The sequence below is a fragment of the Prionailurus viverrinus genome, chromosome D1 (genome assembly GCF_022837055.1).
Source record: "Prionailurus viverrinus isolate Anna chromosome D1, UM_Priviv_1.0, whole genome shotgun sequence".
Taxonomy (NCBI): domain Eukaryota; kingdom Metazoa; phylum Chordata; class Mammalia; order Carnivora; family Felidae; genus Prionailurus; species Prionailurus viverrinus.
In genome coordinates this window covers 25,991,315-26,003,451 of record NC_062570.1, presented here as the reverse complement: position 1 = coordinate 26,003,451, position 12,137 = coordinate 25,991,315, and the positions used below count along the sequence as shown (strand labels likewise).

General features: G+C 44.9%; 1 protein-coding gene across 7 annotated transcripts in view; it reads left to right on the top strand.

Moving 5' to 3' along the window:
- The window catches only part of ARHGAP32 (Rho GTPase activating protein 32), a 300,846-nt gene extending 289,490 nt beyond the window's left edge, over positions 1-11,356 (top strand). For all 7 annotated transcript variants that reach the window (XM_047878217.1, XM_047878214.1, XM_047878218.1 and 4 more), the window contains 3 exons: positions 1,381-2,259; positions 2,980-3,953; positions 5,518-11,356. In XM_047878217.1, coding sequence (XP_047734173.1) covers positions 1,381-2,259; positions 2,980-3,953; positions 5,518-7,770 — 4,106 coding nt within the window. In that variant the 3' untranslated portion in view covers positions 7,771-11,356. The remainder of the gene's footprint in view (positions 1-1,380; positions 2,260-2,979; positions 3,954-5,517) is intronic.
- Positions 11,357-12,137: the final 781 nt, after the last annotated feature.

Below are 12,137 nucleotides of genomic sequence, written 5' to 3'. Positions count from 1 at the left end.
AAAAAAAAGGCCCTTTTTACAAAAATAATCAGGAGCTACATTGATTTCCCAAGGGCTTTCTTAATCTGTTGATATTAAAATCATGTTTTTGAGGTATCTTGGGTGTTGTCATGCTGGTCAGATTTCTCATCTTCATTTATTAACTCTTCTAACTGCCAGATCCTCATAGACCCGTGGCTCTGCTTGTGATTCAAGAAACCCTCACACATCCCTTAGTTGGGTGTCTGACATCTTAAGGGTTCCAAGATTTTCCATTTCTCTGTAGTTAAGAGAATGACTCACAGATATAATGAACTGGACTGGGTAGATGCCAGTATTTTTTTAAAATATTTTTAATGTTTATTTATTTTTGAGAGAGATACAGAGAGACCGAGAGCAAGCAAGGGAGGGGCAGAGAGAGAGAGAGGGAGACACAGAATCCAAAGCAGGCTCCAGGCTCCAAGCTTTCAGCACAGAGCCCAATGCAGGGCTCGAATTTATGAACCGTGAGATGACCTGAGCCTAAGTCAGACTCTCAACCGACTGAGTCACCCAGGCACCCCTGAGTAGATGCCAGTATTAAGCAGAAAATAATATTTTAGTAGAGATTAATTTTATAAGTGGTTATAATTTTATAATTTTATTTTGAATGCATTTATCTAGTTCTTTATAGTACATTTTCAACATGGTGATTCTAATAATTGTAATAGAATGGTGGGATAGAAGATTTCTTTTACCAGTGGATATTTAGCAATATCATAAAATCATGTAACAGTCTACTATGGAAGGACTCTGCCTGAGAAACTCAAAGCCTATACTCATTAAAGAAAAAAATGAAATTGTTTTTGCTTAAGTATCTGAAAAGAATCCTGTACTAAGTATATGTAAATACTTTATGGAATTGTAGGGAGTTTTTAATTGAGATGTTTGCTTTTTAGAAATGTGGTTATTATGAGGATTTTTCCTGCCAAAGAAACAAAAACAAAAACAAAAAATCCCCTTTGCTATTATATATCCAAAGTACTCTTTTAGTGGTTGATTCTTAGAAGTCATGTGTGAGATGAGTGATAAACTAAGACCAAAAGAAATGAAATCTTGCCCAAAGTCACCACAGGAGTCAATGTTGGACTAATAATAATAGTTCTGAGTCCCTTTTCCTATTGAAACCATCAAAGGCTGCATTCTCTCTCTGAATATTATCAGATGTTTTTGTTATTTAGCTTTTGGTTTGGGAGTTCCAACCGTACGCCCAAGAGACAATTTCTGGAAAGAAACTGAGACGCTAACATTTTATTACCCCACGTAGTGCATTACTACTCTACTGACTAGGTGACTTTCATGGTGTTGTGTATTGTGTATCATATGCATTCAAATGTTGATACTGTTATCCGTTTTTGCCAGGCGATTCCAAGCTGTTCCGACCCCGAAGACCCAGATCTAGCAGTGATGCACTGAGTGCCTCTTTTAATGGAGAAATGCTGGGGAACCGCTGTAATTCCTATGATAATCTGCCCCATGACAATGAAAGTGAGGAGGAAGTAGGGCTGCTCCATATTCCAGCTCTTATGTCTCCTCACGCAGCTGAAGATGTTGACTTGAGCCCACCAGACATTGGAGTAGCCAGCCTGGATTTTGATCCCATGTCATTTCAGTGTAGTCCCCCTAAGGCTGAATCAGAATGTCTGGAGAGCGGTGCTTCCTTTTTAGATTCATTAGGATACTCCAAGGATAAACCAAGTACCAATAAAAAGGATACAGAAGCAGGTGGTAGCCAGTCGCAGACTCCAGGAAGCACGGCAAGTTCTGAAGCCGTCTCTCCTCTGCAGGAGAAACTGAGTCCATTCTTTACCCTGGACTTGAGCCCAACTGAAGAGAAGTCATCCAAGCCATCCTCATTCACTGAAAAGGTTGTCTACGCTTTCTCTCCAAAGATTGGACGGAAACTAAGCAAATCGCCTTCAATGAACATATCTGAGCCAATTTCAGTGACTCTTCCCACTCGGGTATCTGAAGTCATTGGTACGGTTTCAAATACAGCAGCTCCGAATGCGTCTTCTCCAACTTGGAACAAAAGCATTGAAGAAAGTGATGTCATAAATAGATCCCCCACCCAGGTAGTAAAGATGAAAACAAAAGAGAGAGAGTCCCAAGAAGGATGTGAGTCTGACGTCCAGCCCCTAGACCAGGTGGCTGCTGCAGAAGTAGAGTCACCAGGGAAAGAGGAACAGGCCGTCTTAAGCAGTCAGAGTAAGGCTGTACCTTCTGGACAGACTCAGACAGGTACCATTTGTTTTTCTCCATTCTTTCTTTAAGCTAAGAGGGATCATCAATCCTGTGTGCCATCTGTGCCTTTTAAGAGAGAAATTTGCTCCACAGCTAGCCTTTAATCAAAGAGAATGTTTTTTTGTTTTTTCTGGGAGGTGCTGATGGCTCAAAGCCCTAAATTAAAATCAGCCAAACAAAAGTCTCCCAAAGGACCAATGGTCCTGCTCCAGACCTTCATAAAGTCCCCTTTTAAAGTCTTTGGACAGTCAGAATTCATGGATAATTTTTGCACAACTTCGTAGCTCTTGATTTTTTCTCTTCTAATAAAAATACCTATATTATAGCCTTACAAGTTAACCAGCCAGCCTACACCATCAAATGTAAAAAACAAAAACAAACAAAAAAAACTATTCTTAATAACAGTCTTCAGGCACTTGAAGCTTGTTTTCTAAGCAATCTTTTCTGAGCCAGATGAGGGACCCGCTTTTTTTTCCCCCTCATCTCTGTAGCAGTTCAAGAGGAGATTGCAATCTCTAAACAATTTGTTTTAGTTTTCCTCCTGAACCAGATGTGTTCTCTACAACATTTGCATGTGGGATGGAAGTCATGGATTGCCATTTTGAAATATGGAAGGCACCTATTTGGTAGTGATCAGATGGGGAGTGTTTGGATTTCCAGTACAGGATAACACAAGCTACCTTTTCACTCTCATTTTCTTTCCCAATTTCCCACCAGGAGCAGTTACCCATGACCCCCCTCAGGATTCCGTTCCCGTCAGTTCAGTCTCTCTTATCCCACCACCACCGCCTCCGAAAAATGTGGCCCGCCTGTTGGCGCTAGCACTGGCTGAGTCTGCACAGCAAGCTTCAACTCAGTCATTGAAGAGACCAGGGCCCGCCCAGGCTGCTTATACGAATTACGGAGACCTAGCAGTGGCTGCAAACGAAGATAAACTGCCTAGTTCCTACTCTAACATCACTCTAGATAAAGCCTATTACCAAACTGATAGGCCAGCAGAGGAATCCCGCCTCCAGAACGAGGTATCTGGGAACTGTGGCCAGCCTGTAGCAGACACAGCAGTTGGGAATCACGCTCATTCCAGTGCAACTGAATCCGGGGAGCAGCTCCACCAGGCAGACTTACCAGGGAATCATCCACATCAAACCTATTTATCTGGGGACCCAGAAAAGGCCAGACTCCCATCGGTTCCCTTAACAGACTCTAAGTCTGATGATCACATAAGCTTCTCTGAAGACCATTCTGGGAAGACCAGTATGCCAACTGTCTCCTTTATGGATCAGGACCAGCCTCAGCTTCATTTCTATAGCGGAGATCAGCCTCCTTATCTTGGTGCAAGTGTAGATAAACCCCATCACCCTTCAGAACTTGCAGACAAATCTCCCACACCTTCTAGTTTGCCGAAGGACAAAATCTACCCTCCTTCTGGGTCCCCTGAAGAGAATACCAGCACAGCCACCATGGCTTACCTGACAACCACTCCGGCGGCGGCTGAGATAAGCACCAGGGAAGCCAGCTGGGATGTGGTCCAGCAACCCACCGCAGCCGATTTTGCTGCCGCCACCCTCCAGCGTCCGCACAGAACTAGCTGCCCCCTTCCCCCCCCTCCCTCCCAGAGGCCAGCGGAGCAGCTGCCCGTCACGGGGCAGGTACAAGCAGCGGCCAGCACAGGATTAAATAATTCCCACAAGGTAAGAAGGGGAGGGATTCAGGGAGATGAAAGAAATGCTTTCCAAAGGTATGTCATTTGTCAGCAGGGTGAGTCAGATACGACATTTATTTTAAGTCCTGTGGCAGGTTTCCATGAAACGTTTCCTATCTGAGGTTGGACCCTGCCTTTACCCTGATGCTGGTTGTTCTCTGAGGAAGGAGCAGTTACTCAATGATTGTTGTTGAACTCTGCCTGCTATCTTCTCTTCCTAAAGCACCTAGGTGGTTTCTTCTTATAATACAGAGAGGTCATGATCAAATAAGTCACATTGGGCTGCAGCTCTCGGGGCTGCAGGTTGGTATTTTTTGTTTTTTGTTTTTTGTTTTTTGTTTTTTGTTTTTTGTTTTTTGCCCAACTCCACCAGTGATTCATTGTGACTGTGGGCAAGTCATTTAACCACCCTGTGCCAATTATTCACATGTGCACAATGACCGTGCTTTATTCTGCCTTTCTGCCTTACAGAGGTTTTAGAAATGTAAGCGATTACATCATTTTAGGTCTTTTGTTAGTTCCTAGCATAAGCCAGCAGGTTGTTCTGCAGCCAGACATCTGTTGTGATGAGAGAATGTTGTATGCAGAATGCTGAAGTTTCTTTCAAATTTTCTCGTACTTTAGAAAAGTAGTCCATGCATTTTGTGGTCACCGTGAACTAAAAGGACTTCAATATCTAGTCTTTAGTGGAGGATGCTGTTTCTAGCAACTGCTTCTCAGGAAGCACTGTTGCAGTGGGGGTCCCGTTTGGCTTCAGCTGCTACAGACCAGGGTGGAATAGAAGGTGGGGACAGACAGTAACTGATTTGAATGGCACATCAGACAGGTCACTTCCTTACCCTTCCCTGGATTCGGGGGCTTAAACTGCTCACTACCTGTCACTGTGATTCACTTCACAAATCTCTCCAGCTGGGATCAACTCTCCTTGTTTAACAAAATGTTCTTGGCATGGAGGCTGAGCTAGATGGATAGACTAGCTAGATGGGTGTATATTTTTGAGCTTGACTATGCTTTAAAAAATTTTTTTAATGTTTACTTATTTTTGAGAGACAGAGACAGAGCATGAGCAGGGCACAGGCAGAGAAAGAGGGAGACACAGAATCCGAAGCAGGCTCCAGGCTCTGAGCTGTCAGCACAGAGCCTGATATGGGGCTCGAACCCACAGACTGCGAGATCATGAGATCATGACCTGAGCTGAAGTTGGATGCTTAACCGACTGAGCCACTCAGGTGCCCCTGAGCTTGACTATGTGTTTTGGTCTGCACATTAAGGTCATGTCATAAGCAGCCTTGTCTCACATTGAAGACTGATCGTAAGTTAGAACAGTTTTCCAAGGATGGTAATGGCTGCTGTGGCAGCTGCAGCACAGACCTTCTTTTCCTGGCAGCGAGGACGGACTGGCTTGCCGTCTTGACCAGTGCCACCACATGGCTTGGGAAATTTCATGCTGCTACTCCAAATAGCCTCAGAGTGTGGGTTACGAATCGAACAGTGTTTGATTCCACAGAGGGGAGCATAAAAAACAAGCTCATAATGTGGTCATCTTTCAATAGGTTCAAGCAGTTCCAGCTCCAGAGAGACCACCTGAACCCAGAGCCACCGATGACCCCGCACATGTCCTGGTCGGTGATGGCAGCACAGCCGTTCAGTGTCCCATGTCTGCTCCTGCTCTCCAGCCGGGCCTTCCTGACAAGGTGCGGGAAGGTGCCAGGGCCCCGCCACTGCACCTGCGCGCCGAGTCTGTCCCCGTGTACTCGTCCTGTGGCTTTACCGCACCGGTGCCCCCCACCAGGACGCTGGAGAGTAAAATGGCCGCTGCCATCCACTCCAATAGTGCAGATCCTGCCAGCAGCGCCAGCTATCACCCCTTTGTCACTGCTTCCTCAGCTCCTGTGGACGATGTTCTGCCTTTACCACTTCCTGTCCCACAACCTAAGCATGCTTCTCAGAAGACGACTTATTCCGCCTTCGCGAGGCCTGATGTCACCACTGAACCCTTTGGTCCAGAAAACTGTCTGCATTTCAGTATGATCCCCAACTGCCAGTACCGTCCCCAGAGCGTACCTCCACACCACAATAAATTGGAGCAGCACCAGGTGTATGGTGCCAGATCAGAGCCACCAGCCTCCATGGGACCTCGTTACAACACATACGTGGCCCCAGGAAGAAACGCGTCTGGACATCACTCCAAGCCATGCGGCCGAGTTGAGTATGTATCTTCTTTGGGCTCCTCCGTTAGGAGTAGTTGTTACCCTGAAGATATTCCTCCGTACCCTACCATCCGGAGGGTACAGTCTCTCCATGCCCCTCCATCTTCCATGATTCGCTCGGTTCCCATTTCACGGACGGAAGTTCCCCCAGACGATGAACCAGCCTACTGCCCAAGACCCCTGTACCAGTATAAGCCATATCAGTCCTCCCAGGCCCGCTCAGATTATCACGTCACTCAGCTTCAGCCTTACTTTGAGAATGGCCGGGTCCACTACCGGTATAGCCCATACTCCAGTTCTTCTAGCTCCTATTACAGTCCAGAAGGAGCCCTGTGTGATGTGGACGCCTACAGCACAGTACAGCTGAGGCCCCTTCACCGCCTACCCAATCGCGATTTTGCCTTCTACAATCCGAGGCTGCAAGGAAAGAACTTCTACAGTTATGCTGGTTTGCTCCCACGTCCCCGGGCCAACATGACCGGCTATTTCTCTGGTAATGACCATAATGTAGTCAACATGCCTCCAACTGCTGAGGTAAAGCACACTTACACCTCATGGGATCTTGAGGACATGGAAAAATACCGCATGCAGTCTATCCGGAGAGAGAGCCGTGCTCGGCAGAAGGTGAAAGGGCCTGTCATGTCCCAGTATGATAACATGACCCCGGCCGTGCAGGATGACCTGGGCGGGATCTATGTCATCCACCTGCGTAGTAAATCAGATCCTGGGAAAACTGGACTTCTCTCAGTGGCAGAGGGCAAGGAGGGGCGGCACGCAGCCAAGGCCGTCAGTCCCGAGGGAGAGGAGCGCTTCTACAGGAAGCATCCAGAGCCAGAGTTTGATAGAGCCCACCACCACGGAGGATATGGCAACGGACAGTCGGAGAAACCATCCCTCCCTCAGAAGCAGAGTAGCCTCAGGAACAGGAAGCTTCACGACATGGGTTGTAGTCTCCCTGAGCACAGGGCACATCAGGAAGCAAGCCATAGGCAGTTATGTGAATCAAAAAATGGGCCACCTTACCCCCAAGGGGCTGGCCAGTTAGATTATGGGCCCAAAGGGATTCCAGACACTTCTGAGCCAGTCAGCTACCATAACTCTGGAGGGACATACATGACATCGGGGCAGGAGTCTCTGAGACTGAACCACAAAGAGGTGAGGCTCTCCAAAGAGCTGGAGAGGCCTCGGGCTAGGCAGCCTCCCGCCCCAGAGAAACACTCCAGAGACTGCTACAAAGAGGAGGAACACCTGGGCCAGTCAGTAGTCCCACCCCCGAAACCGGAGCGGAGTCATAGCCTGAAGCTCCACCATACTCAGCATTCGGAAAGGGACCCCACTGTGCTGTACCAATACCAAACACACGGCAAGCGCCAGGGCGGTATGACTGTTGTGTCCCAGTATGACAACCTGGAGGGTTACCACTCCCCACCCCAGCACCAGCGAGGAGGCTTTGCAGGAGGAGCGATGGGGACCTATGTGCCCTCTGGCTTCCCCCACCCACAAAACAGGACATATGCTACCGCTCTGGGTCAGGGGGCCTTCCTGCCCACAGAGTTGTCCTTGCAGCACCCCGAAACACAGATCCATGCAGAATGAGCCCCGGAGCAATAGAGTTGAAGCAGCCTCTGCTGGACAGTGGACTGTTCTATTTTTTTCAGTAACCAAAAAGATTAAAAAAAAAAAAAAGCTACAATTCCCCCCTACCACATTAAAAACAACAACAAAAAAGAAAAATTACCATTTTTCCCCCTTTCCTGCTTCATCACCACCTCTTCCATCTATAGACTGATTTTTGTCATTAAAAGAAATCTGAATGATTGTAAAGCACTGTGTTGAAAACCTAGTGAAGAAATTTGTCACAGACCATACTTGCCATATGGGGCTAATTTTGTAAGAGCCTGAGGACTGCCTTTCACCGAATTTGAATTTAACTTTGTCCTTCTTAGTGTTTGCTGTATAGCGCAGAGCAGTTTCTGTCTATTTCCTGGTAGGCTTTTGCATTTTCTGTGGCATTCCTCCGTACTTTTTCAGTAGCCATGCAGGTGCCCAGACTGACACTCAGTTACCCTCACTTCCTTCTCCCTGACTTGGAAGGGTCTGGTGTGTTAAATTCGAACAGAGAAAAACTTCTCCCCGATCCTTCAGATGATTCTGTCAGACAATTAGCACATTATAATTACAAAAAACAATAAAGGAATTAAGACTTGAAGCATTTAAGAAAGAGTCATCATAAAATGTCAGGCCATTTAGACCCAAGCTGAACCACGTCCTTTTCATCCTTCTCAGAGTTGTTCCGTGCAGTTCGGCGAGCAGGCTGATGTCCACTGCAGAAGGGATTCTAAAGTGAGAAGAAGCTTCGTAGGCAGAACTCAGTGAACTTTGTTAGCACCACAGAACCCCATCAGTGCTTCTGATGTGTTGCCTGCCTTCAGTAATTTCTTTTCTCTCAATAATATTTGATAAATTGTAATCCTAGTAAAACATCTCACACCATTTGTTCTCCAAAGCCACTCCCCCCCACCGCCCCCCCGCCATTGGGAGAAAAAAAAACAAACCCAGCATGACTTGACTGGTGGATAAATACACATCGTTTATCATGATTACAAATTTACATGTTAATTTCTGTTTCTAAACCAGAGTACAGGTTTCTTGGGAACTCTTAAAGTAGCTACGAATTACCTGTTAGTAAACTGCAAGCCCCTGCAATAATTACACTTAGTGCACAGCCCCATTGCACCAGAATTCTGGGCAGTTCACTGTTTACATCCTAAAGGATTCACGTGCTGTTTGTTCACACTGTACTTGTGCAACCACAGTCGTCCTTAATTACCATTTACACCAGCATCGCAGGAATAGCTCTTACAACTCTGCGGGCATGTTAAACATGTTGAGTACCCAGGACTTTCTTTTGAAAGTCACGTTCCTGGTTAGAGCAGGAGCAGACCACTGTCTGGCCGGCCACTCCACTCCATCTTCTCAACACCCCCTGCCCCCCCGAGCACATATGCCAGACTGACAAGGCAGTCCTATACTTACAAACGAGTTTAGATTGTCGTGGCATTCCATAACTCTCAGTAATACTTGAGTTTTGTCCATGCACATGTTTTAAAAGCTCAGTTTGTAGAAGACACTAGGAGAATTTCATTCCATTTACTGGATGATTGCTGCTCTGGCTTTTTAAAACTTGGAATTAACTTTTATTTAGAGCAAAGGAAGAAATCTTTTACGAGGCTAAATACATGCTGCTATTATTGCTGTGAAATTGTATAAAGATTAGGATTCCTGCCAGTTCTTTTTTTTATTTAAAAGAAAATCATGTGATTGCATTTTAAGGGTTTATATTTAGAAAAAAATAAAGTTTTAAGAACACATTTATTTATATGTGGAGATACTCTATAAGGTTTTCTTTTGTTTCCCCAGAATTGATGAGAGGAATTCAGTCAATAAAGATCATGGTAGCAATCCTGAAATGCTGACCTGTGAAAGGTCTGTGGAAACGGAGGTCTCTAGATTAAACATGTAGACACAATGGGAATATAGTCACAGTGTTAGGAAACCTGATAGGACACTTTCTTCTAGCACACAAACATGTCAGGTGCTACATACAGGATTTTGATCTTTGGTGAGTATGCAGCATTAACGTTTTTTTTTTTTTTAACCTTAACCATCTTTTTGTCAAGTAGGCAATGCATTACCCCTCTGAGGTCACACATGCCCTGTAAGTTCTCACCAGCAGCACGGAGCGTTAGAAAGGAGCCGGTATGACGAGGTACAGATGGTGTTAGTAACAGAGAGCCCAGAAGGAGGTGGCTGAAGGAGTCCTGTCCAGTCTTAATATTTGTGGATCTGTTGTCACACACATTGTTTACTCCTGAACCTAAATCTATTTTATGAATACTAAGGTTAATTCCTCAAAGCAATTACTTTATTAATGTCCTATGGGCTTAGAAATATCAGGTGAATATTTTGAATACAGAAGAATGACCCAAATTACTGGTATAATCGTGAAACACAAACTTTAGGTAAAATCTAGAGTTGTGTCACTTGATATAGATACAGCCTTAACTTTGGAGTCAGTTCTTTGAGGGACTTTGCCTGTATCTTTCCCTTTCTGGTCTTGTAGGGTAGAAAGTGCACGGCAAATCACTGTGAGCCAGGTTACCTCAGCATAGTTCACCTTGTGTGCGGCTTCACAAGCAGTAATTAAATGTTCGAGCTTTGATACGGAACATCGTGATCAAGGAAATGGAGCTGCCCTTGTGCATCAAACCCATAATTGAATTCGATTGGTATTTTCTTCGCCATGTCTCCAGATTGTATCTTTTTGGCAAAATTCCAATGTCCCAGTTTGGTTTGACTGAAACGAATACGCCCTAGACGTCTGGCCGGAGACTTCGCTGACCGCCCCAGAGGTGCCATTTTCTTATTAATTTCATCCGAGTCTTACTGCTTATTGTATTCAGTTTCCTTTAAAACATGCAAGTCTCCGGGATGGTCCCATGGATAGGGCCTGCACACTTTTATAATGGCAGAGCATTTTTTTTTTTAAGTTAGAGTCAGGTTGAAAAATTCTAGGACTATGTAAAGAAGAGGGACCATTAATATGAGTGGAGATAGAAGACTGGGTGACCACATGGGAAACAGCAATAGACACATATGGCATAAATTTGGAATGTGCCCTTTGAGTTAAAAACGGAGCCTGCAAAGTCCAAATACCCGTTCCCAGCCCCGTTTGTCAGTCATCCATTCATTATGTTGGCCGAGTATCGTCTGAGCAGTGTGTGTAAGGAAATAATAAGGAAAGCAGAAGTATGTCAGAAAGTTACTTTCCAAATGGTTAGAGGCATGTGATTTTCAGTACTGTGTGTTACGGAAATGTCAGGAATGGTATACTTTAATGTTGGTGTGCACAGAGGGTCTTTTTTCCTTTTCTGATTAGTACTGTTAGCGTTCAAAGACTAAAAATGGTTGTTTCACAGTTTAGATTCTAAGGTAGCAAAACCTGATTTTTTCAGCCATGACCTGCATGAGAGAAGCATCCTAGGAAGTCTTAGATCATACTTTTGAGTTCTCAACTTTAATTTATATAGTGTTTTTTTTTATGTTTTAATATTTTTGTGAACTGGTGTAAATTGTTAATGCATATAAGCTTGTGTATTTTTGTAAATAGTTTTGTGATTTATTTCTCGACCCATATGTAAATATTTAGAGTCTCATTTCTTCAAAACTTATTTGAAGCTGAGTTGTGGGTTTGGGGTTTTGTTTGTTTCTTTGTTTTGGTTGGGGGAGGGGGGAGAGAAGAGATTTTGTACTCCGATAATCCAGATGGAGATATCTTGTGGTTGAAAGCAAATGTCCCACTGAAAGCAATTCAAATATCAACAAAATTATTTCAGGTTAAAACAGACTTGTTTGTGTATGTGTTTCCTTTTCAACCTAATATGGCTATAACAGAATGGGGTAATTGGGGATATTCAACAACATTCAAATCTGAGTGTATGACACATTATGATACCAAATGGATATATTTGAGGGAAGAGATTTAACGTCTCCTGTTTTTATATCTACTTGCCACAGTGTGCCGCCTGGCAAGGTTTTTCCCAGGTCAAACAGTCACTTAGAAAGGCAGAGACCTGTCGCACTGTGCTGGAAGGTGTAGACAGACTTGCCTTGCCCCATCTAGGGCTGCCCCAAGGAGCCCACACCATCTGCTGTGACCTGACTCCCAAGCTGCCAGTTTCAAGGAAACTGAATTGGCTTCTGAGCTCAGGAGCCCTCCACAAGGGGATTCGAAATAACCACCACATTTCCAAAGATTCCCTCAAAGCATCTTGGACATCCTGTTGACTTTTCAGAGAGAAATGACCAGAAAGGAGTCAGCTCCTACACTCTGTGGCAAGCTGATTTGTGGCAAACCCAGATGAAGAAAGTACTCGACTGAGGCAGGTACTGAACTTAGCCTG